Genomic DNA, 19,053 nt, shown 5'->3' with positions numbered 1-19,053 from the left:
GGGGCGGCATTAGTTGAACTTCGCCGCCTGGCTCTTCTTCAACACCACTCTGCGAACCACAACAGCTCCAGCAGTCCTCTCACAATCTCACAGCCGCCACCATGTCCGAGCGAAAAGTACTCTCCAAATACTACCCCCCCGACTTCGACCCCTCGAAAATCACCCGCACGCGCGGGCCCAAGCAAGCGGGGCCTAAAGTCCAAGTCGTGCGCCTCATGGCCCCCTTCAGCATGAAGTGCCTCCACTGCGGCGAATACATCTACAAAGGCCGCAAGTTCAACGCGCGCAAAGAAACCACAGACATCAAATACTACGCCATCACCATCTACCGCTTCTACATCCGCTGCACGCGGTGCTCGGGTGAAATCACCTTCAAAACGGACCCCGCGAACATGGACTACGAGTGCGAGCGGGGCGCGAAGCGGAACTTCGAGCCGTGGCGCGAGGCGAAGCTGGCGGAGGAGACGGAAGAGCAACGGTTGGACAGGTTAGAGAGGGAGGAGGCGGAGCGGGATGTTATGAAGGAGCTGGAGGCGAAGACGATTGACGCGAAGACGGAGATGGCGATCGCGGATGCGTTGGACGAGATTCGGTCGCGGAATGCGAGGATCGAGAAGGCGGAGAAGGATGGCGGGACGACGGCGGTAGAGCGTGATGTTGTAGGGGAGGAGCGGCGGCGGCAGGAAGAGGAGGACGCTGAGGCTGCGAGGAAAGCGTTCGAGAGCAAGAAGATGCCTGATCTTGAGGAGGAGATCATCGAGATGGACGGGCCTTCGACTGATGGCGAAGGTTCTGTCGCCAGTTCGCCAACCATGAGTGCATCGACCGTGGCCATGCCTCCGCCGCCGGTCCCGGCCTTCAAGCGACAGGTCAAAAAGAAGAAGGATTTCAGTGCGGCACTGGGGATCAAGAAGAAGCCTTCTTTGGTGTAAAGTTGATTGTTATTGTACGGCGTTCTAGCGTTCTTGCATTATACGGTTATATCCTAGCGAAATCAATGTCTCACATCGGACTCCAAACATCATAGTGGAGTCTCAGTGGAACATTTGCTTCTTCAATGTCCAAGAAGTATCCCAATATTTACTCAACAACAGTACGAACATAGACCACTTCGTTCCTCGTTCCGATTGCTAAGACCGTGCCAACCGTAAATCATACCTATCAAGCCCCCCTTGGATGGCCTCAAATTCACCATGCTAAAAATGGGCACCCTCGTCATGGCGTACTAATGAGTCCCCCGAGGATCATCTTGGATCCACGGCACTCACTGCCTTTTGTTTCTGCAATCACCTTAGAAATGGATGATGGAGCAATTTGCTGCTCACGATCGTCGGAAAGCAATGCTGCTAAAGCCACATTAATACTGGACCTCGAGTCTTCTGCTGCCGAAGCAACTCCGATCGAATGAACATCGTTTGAGGTGGCAAAGTATTATTTGTTCTCATATGAGATGAGTTTCAACTGTCCGATTCCAGTTCTGTCAGCATGGGCCTGCCTGGAACGCGGACCTGACTGAGATTCTAAGGAAATTGCACGCACTTTTTGGCTACAAAGCCCCTTTCCTCCACGCTAACCTTGCCTAGAACGACAGTAGAATAGCACCTCCAACTCCAATTGATACCCAAGTCAAAGGTAGGATGCTGTCTCTAGCATCTTAAGCCTAAGGCTGTTTATGCAAGGAGATCCGCCACTATTACCGTCAGCATTTGTTAAGGTTCATTATTCTAGCAGTGCTCTCTTACCATTCATAGGCATCTCGTCGATCTGGGTCGAGTAGTACACTATGCAGTGTTAGTAGAGAGCCATAACAAAGAGTAAAAGGTTACATACGTTCAATGTCGCGCAAGATGCGAACATCATCAGCAGTGACGAAGTTGATAGCAACACCCTTACGTCCGAAGCGACCGCTTCGACCAATCCTGTGGATATAGTTCTCACGATTGCTGGGAAGATCGTAGTTGATGACGAGCGAGACCTGTTGGACGTCGATACCACGTGCCCAAACATCGGTAGAGATGAGGACACGGGAATTGCCCTGGCGGAAGTCCTGCATGATGCTGTCACGCTCCTTCTGCGGCATTTCACCGTGCATCGATGATACGGTGAAGTTGGCCTCCCGCATCTTGTCGGTCAGCCAGTCAACCTTTCTACGTGTGTTGCAGAAGATGACGGCTTGGGTAATGGTCAAAGTGTCGTACAAGTCGCAGAGGGTGTCGAACTTCCATTCCTCCTTTTCGGTAGCGATGAAGTATTGCTTGAGTCCTTCGAGAGTCAATTCATCACGCTTAACTAGGATTCTGACTGGATCCGTCATGAACTTAGTCGTCATATCCAACACATCGTAGGGGAGAGTAGCGGAAACGACAACGACCTGAGTCGCAGGAGGTAGGTATCGGTAGACGTCGTAGATCTGTTCTCTGAAGCCGCGGTTCAGCAGTTCATCAGCTTCATCCAGGACCAGCATCTTGATGTTGCGGGTTCGCAAGTTTCGGCGACGGATCATGTCTGCCACACGTCCTGGCGTCCCAGAAACAACATGCTGGCCATAGTCGAGCTTCCGGATATCTTCGCCAACGTTGGTGCCTCCAATACATGCGTGGCACTGAACGTTCATATAGTCTCCAAGAGCCATAACGACGGATTGAATCTGGGTTGCGAGTTCGCGAGTCGGGGACAGCACCAGAGCTATTATGTAGTCAGCATAAGCGAGGTGCCGAGGAACATGAGCATATTACCTTGCGTCTCTCTGACAGCTGTGTCGATGACCTGGAGGATGCTGATGGAGAATGTAGCTGTCTTTCCCGTACCAGACTGCGCTTGCGCAATGGTGTCTCGGCCTTTGCAGATCTGGACAATGGCGCGAGACTGGACCGCTGAAGGAGACTCGTATCCGTATGCGTAGATTCCTCGGAGTAGGTTTTCTGGGACGCATTAGCTAGGACCAACCGTAGAGAGTAAATAGTACAGTACCCTTCAGATGCATAGCCTCGACTGGATGGCCGTCTAGTTAGCACGGTATTGGAGCGATCGAAGGGCCTCTCTTACAAGTTGGTGCACTACCATCTTGTCAGCTACTCTGTACATTCTGCAGTCGTATATTCAACTTACACTGTGACCTCCTTGGACGTTGAGAACTCCATCTTCTCTTTGCGCTTGTCAGCTAGTGTTCACTCTAATGCGCGCGACAGTCAACCTACCCTCCGCCTTCCTATCGATTCCTTCCGCCATGTTGTCTGGTATCACCTAGATGAGCAGATTGTGTATGCGCCTAGGTTGTGGTGTAGCGAGGCAAGGTGTGTGTTGGGTTTTGGAGGGTCCGAGGTTTCTCAAGGTCGTCGTGGAATCGAAGCTTTGGCGCTGGATTATAGAATAGTTTTTCCGCTCCGGTGAATTTCATTTGCTACAGGCTATGAGAGTCGCTCGCGTTCCTCAACACCACGCGTCGACGTCATGAAACAAAGACATAATGCCACAACCCGCTCAAATTGGTGCTCTCACAGATGAGCTAGTCGCCTCTATCACGAACTTCTCGCCTTCTACAAATGCCCAGGCGTTCAAACACGCGAAAGACCTCGCTGCAAGGGGCCTCCGAGGGTACCAATATGGTCGGACGAATCAGTTTGATGTCCGCGCAAAGCTAGACGGATTCGACGAGAAATTCCGCGTTCTCAATCGAGATGATCTCGCCAACGCGTTACTAGAACGCTTGAAAGAGCTGGACAAGGTCTCGACCAAGTGGACTCCAGAAACACTCTCGCTTCTCTTGCAACTCTCCGATCGGCCGGTGGAGAAGTCCAATGTAGACGATTTGGAATTACTTAAACCTCCGCAATCTCCTTCGCCGCTCACCTGGGCGGAAATAATTGCGGATGACCCTCTAGACGAGGAGGGTATATGGGAAAGCATTGACTACGCGGCCGAGTCTTCGGAAGACGAGAAAGATTATCGGAAGCGAGAGAAAGCCAGAGCATCGGAGCCCACACCGTCCTCCAGCTTCACCGAAGAAGACTCCCATCTCGATCCTGAGTCCTATGTGATTCCTATTCAAAAAGATGCATTACTTGACATTCGGAAAGAGCAATTCTGGAGACACCCTGCAGAGCATCAGGCTGGTGGAGCCCTCGCTGAAGGAAACCATGCAGCCAAAAAGAGCGCCTCTGAGATCACTGAGCTACAAATGATCCGTGAAGTCTTGTTCATGCTTGCAGGTCTCCCAACCACTCTTTACACCATTGACACGAACTTGCGGGAGTTTAAGATCAACACGGTGTTCACTTTAGGCCACGTAGTCTCGCTCACACTAGACGATCTTCTATCTGATCTTGGAGGCATCGGCACCCAGATTTACCGTCTGCGCAAATGGACGGGCAACAATCCTCCAATTCCTCTCTTTCAAACCTTTGAAGCGGCCGTAATGAAGAGACTCGCGCAATTTGATAGTAGCCTAGCGGGGTTGCAATCTCGCTATTTGAACCCCGAAGTACCTGTTTCCGTCAGCTTGCTAGAACTCCACAACGAAGTCCGTGGATTTGCTGGGCCGATCTTACAGTTGGCAACATTGGTTGTCGCCGTTATGCCAACTTTGTCAGAGAATCCATTCTTATATCTCGAAGCGCTTTTCGAGCGCACAAGTCTTGCTCAGATGATGAGTGATGTTGGGCTCTTCCAGTTCTTTGCCAGGATATTTCTGGACTGCCTTCAACCGTATCTCAAACCCATAAGAATCTGGATGGAACATGGAGAGCTAGGACCGGACAATGAGACATTCTTCGTATTCATGAACGACAAAAGCAGCGAGGCTGCTTCGCTCTGGCACGATAGGTATGCCATCAGGCGTCACCTAAACGGCGAACTGCATGCTCCGAATTTCCTCCACCCTGCGGCGTTGAGAATATTCAACACGGGAAAGAGTATTGTATTCTTGAAGGAGCTTGCAAATCATCACAAATATACCAACATCGCACAAGACGAACCTCGTCTTGACTTCGAAACGATCTGCGGGGAAGCCGAATCACTTCCCTTCGCTCCCTTCTCTGAATTATTCGGTTCAGCATTCGAAGCTTGGATTGGCAGCAAATTTAGCTTGGCATCCACCGTCCTCAGACAGAAGCTGTCGTCTGAATGTGGCCTCTGGGAAGTTCTCGACACATTCCGGATTGTTTACCTGGGAGCAGATGGATCTCTGCTCCAGGATTTTGCCGACCTGGTATTCGAGAGGATGGATGAACTTGATTCGAATTGGAACGATCGATATCTTCTAACCGAGCTGGTACATGGAATATACGGCGCTGTGCTAGCTCCTGGTCAAGCAGAGAGACTCGTTATTCGCAGGAGCACCACGAAGCATCGCGGCCGATCTGTAAAGGGCTTGTCGGCAGTTGTTGTTGACTATAATGTATGTACTGTCTCCAACGCATGAAAATCAGATCAACTGACTTGTCAGATCCCGTGGTCAATAGCGAACATCATTCAGAAATCTTCACTGCAGATATATCAACGTGCTTTTGGCTTTCTTTTGAAAGTCTACCGCGCCAAATATCTTCTCCAGAAGGTGTCATGGAACGATATACAGGGACTCGGCGACGACAGTCTTTCACGATTAGGCCTCAAGATGCGACATCGCCTGATCTGGTCTACTGACGTTCTTCGGACTTATTTGACCGAGACTGTCTTTGCGTCTTCTACTTCGCAAATGGAAGAAGCTCTCTCCGCTGCTGATGACATTGACGCCATGGCTGGAATTCACACAAGCTACATCACTCGACTCCAAGACCTGTGCTTGTTGTCAAAGAACTTCTCTCCTATATACCAAGCTATCATGTCCTTGCTAGATTTGGTTGTCGACTTTGCCGACGCCCATTCGCGAAGACCAAATGCGAGCGCTTCTCTAGCTAAAGTCCAAACGTCACAACAAAAGAGAGATGCGAGAAGGCGGAAGTTGCGTGATCGCCGCCGAAGTATTATCCCTACTCGCCAAAACTCTTCAGATGACGGGTCCGAGGATGAGTACGATGGAGATGCAGAGAGCTCCACTTCTCACGACGCGGCGACCAGTGAAAGCCTTTACAAGATCCAGGAACAATTCGATCGTCTTGTGCCCTTTGTCGTGGCGGGATTGAAGGGCGTCAGCAGGGCTGGCGGGGAAAGCGCCTGGGAGATGTTAGCAGAGAGGCTAGACTGGAACTTCAAGGTCCGTTGTTCTTGAATAAATGGCAGAGCAAATCCATTCTAGTCGAACCTTTTGTCGTTGTTCATGGCTCTCTACCGGGATGCTAAGTTCTTCACGAGAGATCGTATGATCGATACAGTCATACAAAACAACGTTTCGACTTGCGTCTCTAAAACTTGATCGCACCACTCAGGATCACCTGCTCGTTAATATGATTCCATATATTACCTGTATGGAACCATCACGGATGGTAAAACACATTACCTCCTTTACTTATCTCTTTAGCAATTTTTAAAGCACTAAGCTCATCCAAAACAAGTCACCTGACATACAAAGACACTTCACACGTAACACGAAGCCCACGAGTTACAATGCCAATCCTCGTAGCGTACGCTGGCGACGACGGGTCGACACGGGAGACCGCCGAAAGCATCTCCTCTTATCTCGCTGAAGATTTTCCACCGACGAAGGTCCTTCCTCTCACCGACGTCAACCCTTCAGTTATCCCAACCTATACCGCCATCGTGATTGGTAGCACCATCCACGACACGCAATGGCTACCCAATGCTATCGCGTTCCTCCACGACAACTCCACAGCGCTTGCTGAGGTGCCTATCTATGCATTCAGCGTGGGCGCCCCAGCGGCAATGCCCAAATTCATTCAAGGTCAATGGCAGAAATCAGAAGAGAAGAAAATCGCGCAGGCTATCGAGAAGGAACTGAAAGTTAAGCACCCCGTTTTGAGGGGCCATAAGCTGTTCAATGAAAATGTTGAAAAAGAGCATGCGGGACGGTACACCCGGGCCTTCTTCACGCGCTGCGGAGACCATTTTGGGGACGCCGGGAACTGGAAAGATGTTCAAAAGTGGGCGAAAAAAGTTGCGGAGGACTTGAGAAAGCCGAGGGAGAAGCAGGGGAACGGTGATTGAGATGGCATGGCGCGCAGTAGGACTGGGCGCGTAGTAGGTTTGTAGAGGTAACCAATCTGAAGCACGCGTGAGTGTCTAGTGTCTGACGTTTGCTTTCGCTTAGTTGAGCTCTTTTCTTTGTCAATTCGTTAAAACATACGTGCTGCTTCATTGAGGCATGATAAATGTTGAGGTGATTGATATTTGAAATCGTCCGTGGCTTAGCACTGGTTATGGCCACAGAAGCTGTATTCTTTTCGGGATTATACTTCATACATAGCATTCTCTACGTTATCGTAGCTTTAAGGAGGATCATTCACTCTGCTTCGAACAAAGGCTTCCTAGCTCAATCATGGCTCCCCTGCCGCGCAAGCGTTCTAGCAGAAGCGGTATTAGCGATGCAGCTGTCTGAGTCGCATCGTTACATGTGTATCTGGAGGTTCTACAGCTAGTTTATGTCGTCAGAGTCCAGTCTAGGGTCTACACCGTAGCCGGTTCAGGATTTCCAGAACCTGTTTGAACGGAAAGCCACATCCGAATGAGGCAATTCGATAGAACGCCACAGGGGTACGATATCCCACTCTGTTTCAGAGACTGAAGAACGACGCTGTGGGGAAGACATTTATGCGGAGAAATTCTACATTTTTTCATACCAAGTCAAAAGTCTAGAACGTTGGAAGAAGATCATATGATTTGTTCGGTAGGATCACGTCTGTACAGACTTGAAGCTTTTCACGAAAGTCTTGGCAGATGCCCAACCTCGCTTGGCAGATGTCCAACCTCGCTTGGCAAGCGCCGCGACCTAAACGCGGACGCCAACGGCCTAGACGATGTCCGGGCTTGGACTACTTGCCAATAGCATCGTGGGATGTAGCACTAAAAGGAAAGGACGACGGAGCAGCAAGCGAGGTCACGAATCGGTGTGATCTTATTTAAAATCCCATTGCTCCCTCAACTATCCGATCCTTTTCTCGCATGCTTTGCGCTACCTCGTCGATCTTCTGATTTTCGCGCGCTCTTCCTGTCAGACAGCATGGTACTTGGTGACAAACGCAACACGTCGCGCAAGGCGCAATTGTTTTGGAGTTTCGTGGCCCTAGTCCTTGCTATCTTTTGTCTCGCATGGTATAGATCAGCGCAACATGGCCCTCACACGGTTATTTCCTCTGCCAAGCCATATCTGGACCTCGCGCGGGCTGGCTGGGCCATTGCTATTGCTTGTGTAAGTATCAGTACATAAACTGGACAATGTTGAGTTCGTATCAAATGCTAACCTTGATATAGGCACTTTGCACGGTAGTGTCCGTCCTCTACCTACCATTCGCAACGAGCGATTACTACTACCTTGCCCTCTCTCTGTCATGGTCAATTGCATGCACCTTCATGGTGGTTGGCGAGGTCCGTCTCGTGCAAAAGAACGCTTCTTGCCCGGCTTTCCAGCACTGCGTTGGGCTCGACGAACCGGGAATGATATGCTCCTACGTCGCCTCTGTCGCATGCTTTACACAATTGTACGTGTACAACCTCCATCGACTCAAACTTCCGTTAACCTTGCAAAGCGTGCTACTCGGCGCTGCGTTTTTCCAGGTCAAGGCCTTTAGAAAAGACATGCGAAGGGATGCGCGGCGATCGAACCTAAGTGCGAAACCATCGGAATATATACCAAAGAGCAGATTGGGGATATTTAATCCAAGTAGGCTGCGGGATTGGTGGTCTGCCGGAATCAGAGTCAAGCCAATGGAGGTGTTTGCGGACCGACCTTGATCACTCCTCGTTTTCCTCGATACCATTACGTCGCCTTCTTCGACAGTATATCACCTTTTCCGATACCACATTATCTAGTGTTTTAATGACCACATGACTGGCATACGATACGGTCTTTTAACAGCATACATGTTCAAAGCGTACATAGATAAGCAATATACCCATTCTTTACTTCCTGCTTCGAGCACATGATCAAACTTGAAATATTACCCCCACATTTCCTATTCATCTCGTATATTGCGACAGAATCCTTGGTAGACTTGTGTAAGCGCTTTTGATTTCCCTTCCTGCTCTTTCCCTACCTCTGGTCACTCTCCTTTCAGAGCTTAAAGTTAAAGAAGCAAAGTCACCACTCGCCCAAACTTTGAGTCATATACACCCCGAAAAATACTCCAGGAACCTCTGGCCACCTTCGAAAGTACATTTTGTTCTCTGTGCGGATGCGCTCCCCTTCAGATCTAGACTTCAATGGATTGATAGCTGGCAGTTTGCTTCCGAAAAGTCCCACGGGTAGCGATTGCGGCTCTAGTAGCGTTGAAAGCGCTTGTTTTCAGGCCTAATAAGTCAAACAAGTATGGGATTATTGTCGATAGGAGTGGTGAAATAGGTAAATGGTTGCTTAGTCTCTCATACACGAAAAGACTTACGTTCAGCTCTCGCTCTATCAAAGCGAGAGCTGCTACCTAGGCTATTAATGTAAGTGCCCATTCAGTGAATGAAACGACCTGATTCTAGTAGGTCACCGTTATAGTTCGTTCTATTATGATCCTACAAGGTTTGCTGAGGCTTGTTGGAGTGATTGTTCACGTTCCTGCTAAAGAGGTGTCGCTTTTGTTAACTTACCTCGAACTCCCTGAGTGTACAGTGAACGCCCCTTGGTAAGAGAATAACTCTATACCCTATACAGACTCTTTCTACCTCAAATCAGTCCCCTATACTACTACTTTCGGTCGATGTCGTCGCCAGCGTACAGTGCTGTCTCATTCTCACGAGAGTAATGCTCCAGATGGTGAATGCAACCTCCCAAATTCCCACACCCCTGACGTCCCCATGACGCACCACGACGCTTCCATTGACTCTTTAGCTGGCTTTGGTCGGCCTATTGTTTTTCCATTAGGGCGTGTTGTCGATACTTATTTGGCTCGTCAGTCAATCTCGAACCTCCAGCTTCTTCCCTCCATACACCCAAGACCCACCGTGACTTCGCTCGTCACGACCCCGCTGAACCTACCTTTCTTGCATCTGTAGGCCTTGCATCAGCAAAACATTCTTTCACTCTTCTCGCCATGGAGGAGAGAGGATCGGGCCCACCTCCAGGCGGCGGCGGCGATTTGCCTGGCAGTCCGCCACGCAATCTTCCACCGCTGCCCCCCTCTAACATCACTCTTCAACCTCTTCGACTCCCTACGCCTCATGAATCCACTCCGACTCTTGGCATGACGCACGCATCATATGGTACTCCTTTCGAGAACGGAACGCCATCCATACCTGACCTTGGACACTTCGAAATTGGTGAAAGCACTTTGAACGTAGGTTACAACCACCTCGTACATTGACTTACTCTATTGCTAACACATCTATCAATAGGCTCCTTCCAGCTTGAATATAGATTCACCTTCGCTCTCTAATATCACCTCCACGAAGCCCGCCGAACGGTTTTGGTCCACTGTTCGGAAGAATGCTGCTGAGAGGCGAGTTACGGAACATCTGGCCAATACCTCGAGGACAGTCGTGGTGTATGCTGCACGGAAGCAGACAGATTTACAACCCACGCGCGTATCGGCACGTATCGCGGCCAAACAGGCGCAGCAGGCCCAGCCTCCTCAGCAAGCCCAAGTCCAGCCTCCTCATCAAGCTCAACCACCGGCCAGCGCGCCACCGCGTAGGAAACAACCGACAAAGAAAGCGACAACGACAAAAGCACCTACGAGGCAGCCTGCCAAGAATGTGAGGAAACCTATTGGCCAAGAGCCGACACGGGCAGTGAAAACGCCGGCAGAACCTCGACAGGAGAGACTCGCCGCGCGCAACGCAAAGCGAGAAGCTGAAGAGGCCGCGCTTGCTGCCAAGCTGGCTTTTGGGAAGAAGAAGAAGGCAACTCGGGCTAAGAAGTCGACCAGCGTGGCTCATGTGGAGCTCGATACCGACGCCGAGGGCGAGACGGCGCACGATACTGCTCAAGACCATACTCAGCAGGATGCTTCAGAAGCCAATGTCGACGCAGCGGTCTCCGATGCAGCAGCTGGTAGCTCTTCTCAACCTCAAGCTACTACGCCTGCTCCTCCTCCTGCAGCCAAGAGGTCGCGCGCGCGTAAGGCCGCGCCGGCCCAGCCAGTGAAACGAAACCCGCCTCGAGCAGGCCGCCCTTCCCGTAGTAAGATTCAGTCTTACATTAGGGGTAGGCAGGTCAAGGAGGATGAGCTTGCTGATGATGAAGAAGTAGCTCATGACTCCGTAGATGATTTTGAGGAGGAAGAGGCAGACACCCAGCAAACTTCCGCAAAATCTGGCGCTGATGGCGAGGTACAAGTTACGAATGCACCCATTGCTGGCGATTTCGATGAGCGCCTCGAGGATGAAGAAACTTCCCAACGACCCGAAGAAGATGCAGTGGAAGGAGCCTCGGACACTCCCGTGGATAACAATGTTGATCAACGCGAGAAGGAACTCCCAGAAACAACTCTTGATGACCATGTTGAGGAACAGTCAGAGGCCTCACCCTCAAGTCGCAACGCTCAGGACAATACCCAACCAGCACTTGCCAATAACATCGAAGAGCTTTCCGGGCCTGAGGTCAACAATGTCCGCAAAAGGAAGTCGGACGCTATGTCGACTGTGGGGATTGGGCACCCTATCCTCAAGCCGGCGTCCCTAAGACGATCATACAGCGTTCCACCGCGATCTCCTCCTCCGATTCGTGGCAGTAGGAGCTCTTCACCGGAGGATGGCCACGCGGCCAAGAGGCAGCGTCTAGACGCATACGACAGTACAGAGCAGAGGGTTGCGGAGTCTGATATCGTCGCTACTGGTGACCAGTCTCAAGAAGCTCCTCAAAATCCATTTCAACCATCCACCTCCATGGAAGACGTTACAAATCGCGATGGTAAAGGAGCAGAAGTTCTGACCAAGTCACAGTCAGAGGGAGCTGCAGACCCTTCTAATGGAAGAACAAATGCCGCGGCCCTTGATGCTGATATTGCCCGCCCTGAAGTATCGCATCGGGAACCGTCTCGAAATCCGGCTGCTCCACCGACCTCAAAGCATGACACCCATAATCAGGACGGAGAACAGGCCGAATTTCCAGTGCAGTCACTCCCGGAAGGTACCCCTGACACCTCCAACCAGGAGTCCACTAGAAACGCTTCGATCAGAGAGATTGACCGTATGGTGGTCGATTCAGATATCGCCCGCCCGGAAACACCAGCCCTCGAATCGCCCGGAATCCAGGCTCCGCCCTCGACCCTCGTTGAAGAGAGCGTAAATCAGGATAGTCAAGAGACCGAATTGCAAGGTCCTACGCATTCGCAAGACGCCACAGACATTTCTGTCCAAGAGCCCGTTGAAACCACACTTCAATCACAGTCAGAAGACACTCCGAGCACCCCAAGGCTGTCAACATGGCAAAAGTTTCTGACTGAAGCTATGAGAGAAACTCAAGCGGAGACGGCCACTGCAGACGACGAAGAGGCGTTGTCCAAGCCCAAGGCTACCAACAAGCGCAGCCGCAAGGCCAGCACCCACAATCTCACCAAGGACTTTCCAGCTTCTTCCGATTCTCCGGTCCGACCGCGTAAGAAGGCCAGGTTCGCTGATACGGTGCAAACCAGCCGCATCCGCCCCGACAGGAGGTCTCTTATTAAGGGTCCCGCAGAGCCGCTCCAAAGACCTCAGGACCCACCACAGAACGATGAAGAGCTCATGGATGATTTTAACCGTGATAACCTTCGACACGACTACCGGAATCGTAACGAGGAGCGGGACGTCTACATTGATCCAGTGCCTCCAGCGCCTCGCCCACGCCCTCGGCTTCCACCCTATCTGCCGCGGCAGCAGTGGCCAAAGGTTCCTGAAACGTTGGACCTCACGCCTGGGATCGTGGAGCCTGTTCTTTTGCCTTGGCAGGTGGAGGAGCACATCCGGAGGAGGAGGTTGGAGGACCCAGACTCTATGGGCCATCCACCTGTGACCACTCCTTCATCTCCGCCACCGAAGAAGGCAAAAAAGTCCAAGCAGCCTGAAGCAACTGCGTCATCTGTTGCTGCACAGGCTGCTCTACCCCCAACACAGCTTGGATCTACTCAAGGCGGAGTTAGGCGACGTTCGTCAAGTGTCTCTGGTGTCTTAGATTATCGACCGTTTATCTCTCACCAGCCGGGAAGCTCACACGGCCAGATCCATGGAGAGCTCCTAGGCATTCCGCAAGGAGAGACCTTAGGCCTGCTACAAGGTCAAACTCAAGGCGAGCCACATGGAAGCTTCGCTACTCCTACCGGTGCGACGACTACCACCGGAGGCGATTCAGCCCGAGATACCGCTGTGTCTTCTCGCGAGGGAGCTCGGAAGAACGACACTAGCAAGCCTGACACCACCAAACCTGCTTCTCCTGCCGCGCCGGCAAACACTCCAGGAGGTGGTAGTGCCCAAGGCGTCGCCGGATCTTCCCGCAAGAGATCCAGGGACCACGAGACATCCAAGGGCAAGGATGCAGTCAAGCCGCGCACCAAGAAGCGGAGGACGAAGTCTCCTCCTCCTAAGAAGTCGCGGGCCCAGCCCCGTCCTCCCCAGCGAAATCAAGAAGAGTTCTTCACCCTATTGTTACGCTCATTCCGGAATATTTCTGCCTACAGCCAACAACCCGCCGTCGTGGCGAACGTTCGTCGCACGCTCGCCAACAGGAAGATGATCCTTCAAGGTCGTGAAGACGGTGCCAGAGCAGAGGCACGATACTGGCGCTTAATGTACGAAACCAATGGCACTTATCAACCTGGTCCTCTGGATTACCATCCAGACCGGACGATGCCGTCGGATACTTGGCCGGCGCCCTTCGTCATTCCGCCGTATGAGACGATGTTTCCTCTGCCTCGACCCGGAACCATGAGGTATGACCAGCCAGCTGATGAGCAGGGTGTGCAGCACCAGACTTTGGACAAATGCACGGCGGACGCTGAAGTGCCTAGGGCGTCTGATAATGTGTCGGATGGGGAGGCCGAAGAAGACGATGCGGAGGAGGAAGAAGACGCGGAGGAGGAAGACGGTGTGGAGGAAGAAGACGATGCGGAGGAGAAAGACGAAGCGGAAGGAGAAGACGATGCGGATGAGGAAGACGATGGGGAGGATGAAGACGATGTGGAGGAGAAAGATAAAGCGGAGGAGAGCGACGAGAGTCGCAGCCGGGATACGAACTCAGACGGAGACGACCTCTTCGGTGACGGTGCCGAAGATGCTTCAATCGAGTACAGTTTCCAGTATCTGTCTGGCGGCGTTGAGGACTCGATCGACGTGCCCGAGGGGGGCTCAATCGCCGACAGTTTTACGGGAAATATGGATGGAAGCGTCAAGGCCACAGTCGACGATTCGAACGTCGAGATGGGCGATACTTCTTCCCAAGGCAGAGAAACGACAAGTGCGGCCGCACCAACACCGCAGACTGAAGAAGAGAAGACGGACCTTGAGGACGCCACCGAAGAAGAGGCGGACGCTGAGGAGAGCGACGAGAGTCGCAGTCGGGATGGCGACTCGGACGGAGAAGACTTCTTCGGTGACGATGCCGAAGATGCTTCAATTGAATACAGCTTCCAATACATATCTGGCGGTATTAAGGGCTCGATCGACGTCCCCGAGGGAAACTCAGTCGTCGACAATGAAATCATGGAAAGCACTGAAGAGAACTACAGGACTGCCATCAACGATTCGAACGTTGAGATGGGCGGATCCTCCTCCCAGGGTGAACAAACGACAAGTGCGGCCACACCAACACCGCAGACTGAAGAGAGTAAGACTGAGACGAGCCTCACGAACGCCACCGAGGAAGAGGCGGAGGCTGAGGAGAGCGACGAGGACGACTCCCCACCAGCTAAATCCCACGATGCGAAGCCGCGCTATTCCCTTCGCGATCTTCCCAACGGCGAGTCGGATTCGTACGATGACTCTCCAGTAAAGTTGGTGATCGAGGATGGATTCGTTAGATTTGCCCCCGACGACCAATCCAGCTCAGACTCACCAGAGTCTTCACCATCGCCGCCTCCAGTTCCAATGGCGGCTAGATACAAGGAGTATCTTCGTACTCATCCCCAAACGCCAACCCGTCGTGTGCAGACAGAGCAAGAAAGGATGAAAGCCCAGCTTCTGCTGGAGTCCTTCCCTAGAACTACTAAAATGCCTAATTCTCACGATGCGGAAGCTCAAGAGTATCATACGCCGCAGAAGCATGACGACACGGACGAGGACGCTGACTCTGACAGCGAGAGTGAGTCCGAAAGGGACGAAGTTGATGATGGAGCTGAAGATGCTGATGTGTCTTCTTCTGCCTCTACCTCTTCCAGCGAAGATAGCGATGGAGAGGACATGGACAACGATGACGGTCAGGCGGTCATTGCACACGTCCAGAAGCGGAGCCAAGACCACGTAGTTGAGGCCCAGAACAAGAAGCGTCGCCTTCTCTCTCCACGTTCTATGCCCGCGGGTACCCAAGCTCCCCCAGCGTTCGAGCCCGCGGCTGAAGGGGACGAACACCGTGCAGAGGTTGAGCGTAGGTTTCGTATCGCCATGTGGGACGTCCGTCAATACCGCCCTCGACAACAACCACCGCGGCATCTTTTGACCGGCCTCCCGCGTCATTCCACCTACTCCAAATCGCTACACTTCCCACGCGCTGGCACTCCTCGTCCAGGAAGACCCTATCCTCTCGCGCGTAGTCATAACTTGTCCGGTGACGAACGCGGGTCTACTCAGTTCTTCAAGCAACGCAACAATCTCCTTATGAAAAGAGCAGAGCAGAAGAAGCTTGCTGATCCGCAGGACCTTACGCCCCCTGGAACTCCCGAGGCCGCAGCGGAGCACCGGGATAAGGTTGAGGAGATCAAGAACTACGACTGGGGATACTGTGATGAGTCGTCGTCGGATGATTCTGACGAGGACCAGTCGGGTGATGAGTCGAGTGAGAATGAGTCCGGCGAAGAGGACTCTGGTGAAGAAGAGAGCGATGAGGAAGGCTCTAGTGAAAGCGGGTCAGATGACGAGGAGATGAAAGAGGCTGCGGACGAAGGAAAGTCCGACGATGAAGACGTCGAAATGTCAGATGACACCGATTCTGAAGATTCCGACACGGATACTGAGACGTTTGAGGATACGTCTGGCTCGAGAGATCTGGAGGATGAGCTATGAGCTGAAAATAAAAAGGAAAAGCTACACCAGTTATGGGTTCGCAAGACCTTCGGAAAAAAACCTCAAAAAAATCTCCGGCGAAAAGTCCAAAAGGCTTTCAAGAAGGAAACAAAGCACACAAGAAATTGGGGGGTGGAAGGCTTCGGAAAACAACCACACAAGAGTTCCCACTGAAAAGCTCGGGACGTTGCGGAGAAGAACGAACAGATGGGGTTCGAAAAAGCCATGCGAGAGGCTGGTGTATATTGACACGGTGTTGAGAGATGAAAGGCCAGGATAAGGTGCCGGAGAATGTGTCGACACTAGGCGGATTGGCTCCAGGGACAAAAGGCCCAAAATCCGAAATTTGTGAAGACGTCTGGACTTGGGCAGATAATTGCATTCGTAGAAGAATTCTAACTTTGAGGACCTGTCCTAGAGGATGGCCTCCGTAATGGGGGTTTCATCGGTATGGGATGGGAATCCTCAGTGGATTCCAGGACGGCGAGTTAGGCCATTGGCACTATTGCTTTTTTTGCTTTTCTTGTACTTGATTTCTTTTGATTTTGCTTGTGGATTTAGCGTTTTGAGTTTCTGCTTGTCTTTTATGTACTGCGAGCGAGCGATGTTAGTGTTTCGATGTGCCAATGTCCTGGTTCCAATACTGTACCTAAAATAAGAGGTAGTAATAGTGTTGAAAAATGGAATAAAGTGAAATATATACGAAAGAGAAACGAGTGAGTCTATCGAAGAGGAATCTGCCAACAACTAATTCACGAAAGCATCGTGACTCTCGCCTCTCTCTTCTGAATACTCGCATCATACCCCGTAAGCCTTCACACATCTTCATCTATTTTTGCTTACCACGACTGCGTCGCAATCTTTCCAGCTCTCGTACACCTAGAAGTTCTTGTCTAAGAATGCCGTAATCTTTCCATAGAACACAGTCGCGTTGAACCCGAAGTTGACGCCATGACCAGCCCCAGGGTGGACATAGAGATTTAAATCCTTTGAGCTCTTGAAAGTCTGCTCAGCAACACCGCTGCTAAACGTACTCTTGCACTCCCCACCACATAAAAGCAAGTCATTCTCTCCAGCCGTGACCATCACTGGCCCTTTGAAAGCCGAAGCATTTAGATTGAACAACTTTGTCGAAACAAATTCGAGCGCCGCAAACGGTTGCGCGATCGCCTGCGCGTATTCAACTGTCGGAATATCGTAGTTGGGTGCCTTGAAGAAACCGTTGACGTGTCCGTAGATGTCGCCGAAATTGAGATAGCCAGTGTCGCGGTTTGACCATTTCTTGTCCTGGAACTTGGCAATGCGGGCGGCGAAGGCTTCCAAGCCCCATCCAGAATCAGCGGTGGCTAGATCGGTTGCATTCGCATAGGCAATACCCGTGAGTACAACGCCTTTGGGTGATGTCGTTAGCACAGTAGATATGAGATAGGATCGAGATACAGTACTAGGTCATAAGTTTGGGCACATGGAATTATCACTACTTAGCTCAAGTCTTGCTCCCTCGACACCACTGCGAGGAGCAGCCCAGCTAGTAAGCAGCCGGTTAAGAGGCAGTCTAAGTTGCACTGCTTCAAACTTGACATCGGGCCTAGGTTGTTTGAAATTCCATGGGGTGCCCCAAACAGTGGTAAATGCGTGTGCACAGACTTATGACCCGTCACTGTAGGATCGGGATACTTCCGAGTGACTTACCATCGACAAGATTGCGCTGATCACTTATGACCGCATTCGACAAGAAGGATCCGAAAGAATGGCCTACAAGGACAATGTTCTTGGGTTTGCCTATAGAACCTGTGTATTTGCCTGCGCGAACCAGCTCAACAAGTCGTTCCAGTAAAGCGAGTTGGATTGAGCCCTGATTTACGTAGCCTGAGACGCTGATTTCTGTGAGTAACTGGGCCTCGTGACAAGGACCTATTAGCTTTAATTTAACATACATTTGCGATTTCCCAACCCCGAGTCTGTCATAGAAGAAGACGGAGTATCCTTTGTCGAGAGCAAAATCGACGAAGCTGTAGTCCTTTGGTTTCCACGCAGAGGCCCAGTACCTGATGAAGAGTCAGCTTGAAGCGCACGAGAGTAAAAAATGATGATATATACCGTCTATCGTAACCCAGACCATGGGTAGCGAGTAAGACAATCTTGTCCTTTCCGTAGTTTGCCTTCTTTGGCGAACAGAACGTAGCTGAAACCTCATAGGTTTTTGTTTCATTCTTTGGGTTGCTGCTCACTGGATGATAGACGGTCTTGCTGTCTTTCCTGGCGAGTTCTGTAAGAAATTCGATTGTGTCGAAGTTGCTCGTGAACTTTTCCAAGTCCCATATGTAGTTAGTAGAAGTGACATCTTGCTTGATGGTGTAGTCGACGCAAATACCGTTGGGAGGATGCCGATACTCAGAGGCGAAAGAAACGGAGTTGGCCTTGACGGCCTCCGAGTGCGAAATTGCAGCGAGAACAGCAACAACGAGGAGGGCTGCCATTGTTTTCCGTAACTGGTTGATCAGAGAGATTGGAGGGCTTTTTTGCGTTGTCCGAGGATGTAAGCTCCGAAATGGTATGCAGTTGAGAGACTCAGGTCTATGTGATAAACGGAGGATTGTCTTATGAAGATGGTTGACACTTAGACAGAGACCCTCGATATATAGTTCCTAAAGATGCCTCGGAAGACTCGGCCGACCTGTGCTCAAGATTGAACTGTCCTGGTAGTTGGTACGTGCTCGTATCGCGTATTTGGAAAGCATGTCAGCTGGAGAGGCACCGCTCTGATGCTTGGAGAGGTTTCTGCTGGTAAGCAAACCGGTGTACATGCTCTGCGCACAAGATTACGAG

At 51.4% G+C, this 19,053-nt stretch overlaps 7 protein-coding genes across 7 annotated transcripts; 5 read left to right on the top strand and 2 right to left on the bottom strand.

The window, feature by feature from the left end:
• Positions 1–36: 36 nt before the first annotated feature.
• On the top strand, positions 37–1,126 carry BDZ99DRAFT_458486 (DUF572-domain-containing protein). The gene has a single exon (XM_033718924.1). The coding sequence runs from the start codon at positions 102–104 to the stop codon at positions 930–932; it is 831 nt and encodes a 276-aa protein (XP_033583608.1). The 5' UTR covers positions 37–101; the 3' UTR covers positions 933–1,126.
• A 291-nt stretch (positions 1,127–1,417) lies between these two features.
• BDZ99DRAFT_407641 (putative eukaryotic translation initiation factor eIF-4A subunit) lies at positions 1,418–3,313 on the bottom strand. Its single transcript, XM_033716486.1, has 8 exons — positions 3,198–3,313; positions 3,109–3,145; positions 3,046–3,056; positions 2,971–2,991; positions 2,736–2,921; positions 1,831–2,685; positions 1,743–1,781; positions 1,418–1,690 (listed from the first exon to the last, which is right to left on the bottom strand). The coding sequence occupies exons 1-8, from the start codon at positions 3,226–3,228 to the stop codon at positions 1,671–1,673; spliced, it is 1,200 nt and encodes a 399-aa protein (XP_033583607.1). The 5' UTR covers positions 3,229–3,313; the 3' UTR covers positions 1,418–1,670.
• Positions 3,314–3,466: 153 nt separating this feature from the next.
• On the top strand, positions 3,467–6,373 carry BDZ99DRAFT_543330 (uncharacterized protein; the record flags this gene model as incomplete). Its single annotated transcript, XM_033726782.1, has 2 exons — positions 3,467–5,395; positions 5,444–6,373. The coding sequence occupies 2 exons, from the start codon at positions 3,467–3,469 to the stop codon at positions 6,203–6,205; spliced, it is 2,691 nt and encodes an 896-aa protein (XP_033583606.1). The 3' UTR covers positions 6,206–6,373.
• BDZ99DRAFT_140595 (uncharacterized protein) lies at positions 6,339–7,460 on the top strand. The gene is made up of 3 exons (XM_033712686.1): positions 6,339–6,419; positions 6,489–7,145; positions 7,202–7,460. The coding sequence occupies exon 2, from the start codon at positions 6,541–6,543 to the stop codon at positions 7,096–7,098; it is 558 nt and encodes a 185-aa protein (XP_033583605.1). The 5' UTR covers positions 6,339–6,419; positions 6,489–6,540; the 3' UTR covers positions 7,099–7,145; positions 7,202–7,460.
• A 563-nt stretch (positions 7,461–8,023) lies between these two features.
• BDZ99DRAFT_140592 (uncharacterized protein) lies at positions 8,024–9,019 on the top strand. The gene is made up of 3 exons (XM_033712685.1): positions 8,024–8,299; positions 8,362–8,588; positions 8,637–9,019. Exons 1-3 carry the CDS (start codon positions 8,111–8,113, stop codon positions 8,839–8,841), a joined length of 621 nt encoding a protein of 206 aa, XP_033583604.1. The 5' UTR covers positions 8,024–8,110; the 3' UTR covers positions 8,842–9,019.
• A 584-nt stretch (positions 9,020–9,603) lies between these two features.
• On the top strand, positions 9,604–16,272 carry BDZ99DRAFT_543324 (uncharacterized protein; the record flags this gene model as incomplete). Its single annotated transcript, XM_033726781.1, has 3 exons — positions 9,604–9,719; positions 9,959–10,370; positions 10,429–16,272. 3 exons carry the CDS (start codon positions 9,604–9,606, stop codon positions 16,222–16,224), a joined length of 6,324 nt encoding a protein of 2,107 aa, XP_033583603.1. The 3' UTR covers positions 16,225–16,272.
• Positions 16,273–16,755: 483 nt separating this feature from the next.
• Positions 16,756–18,704, bottom strand: BDZ99DRAFT_434075 (alpha/beta-hydrolase; the record flags this gene model as incomplete). The annotated part of the gene is made up of 4 exons (XM_033717422.1): positions 16,756–17,615; positions 17,917–18,101; positions 18,162–18,272; positions 18,325–18,704. The coding sequence occupies 4 exons, from the start codon at positions 18,702–18,704 to the stop codon at positions 17,104–17,106; spliced, it is 1,188 nt and encodes a 395-aa protein (XP_033583602.1). The 3' UTR covers positions 16,756–17,103.
• Positions 18,705–19,053: the final 349 nt, after the last annotated feature.

The sequence above is a fragment of the Mytilinidion resinicola genome (genome assembly GCF_010093595.1).
Source record: "Mytilinidion resinicola strain CBS 304.34 unplaced genomic scaffold BDZ99scaffold_2, whole genome shotgun sequence".
In the NCBI taxonomy this organism is placed as follows: Eukaryota; Fungi; Ascomycota; class Dothideomycetes; order Mytilinidiales; family Mytilinidiaceae; genus Mytilinidion; species Mytilinidion resinicola.
Note: the sequence above shows the minus strand (reverse complement) of the source record. Positions and strands in the feature narration are given on the sequence as shown.

Bases quoted from the DNA above. Each gene is read 5' to 3' on its own strand.
- BDZ99DRAFT_458486 (XM_033718924.1), top strand. From the start codon at position 102: ATGTCCGAGCGAAAAGTACTCTCCAAATACTACCCCCCCGACTTCGAC.
- BDZ99DRAFT_407641 (XM_033716486.1), bottom strand. From the start codon at position 3,228: ATGGCGGAAGGAATCGATAGGAAGGCGGAGG. The intron at 2,922-2,970 runs GTACTGTACTAT...AATGCGTCCCAG, and splicing joins CGAGGCTATGCATCTGAAGG to AAAACCTACTCCGAGGAATC. The intron at 1,782-1,830 runs GTATGTAACCTT...AACACTGCATAG, and splicing joins CATCTTGCGCGACATTGAAC to TGTACTACTCGACCCAGATC.
- BDZ99DRAFT_140595 (XM_033712686.1), top strand. From the start codon at position 6,541: ATGCCAATCCTCGTAGCGTACGCTGGCGACGACGGGTCGACACGGGAG.
- BDZ99DRAFT_140592 (XM_033712685.1), top strand. From the start codon at position 8,111: ATGGTACTTGGTGACAAACGCAACACGTCGCGCAAGGCGCAATTGTTT. The intron at 8,300-8,361 runs GTAAGTATCAGT...ACCTTGATATAG, and splicing joins GGGCCATTGCTATTGCTTGT to GCACTTTGCACGGTAGTGTC. The intron at 8,589-8,636 runs GTACGTGTACAA...AACCTTGCAAAG, and splicing joins GTCGCATGCTTTACACAATT to CGTGCTACTCGGCGCTGCGT.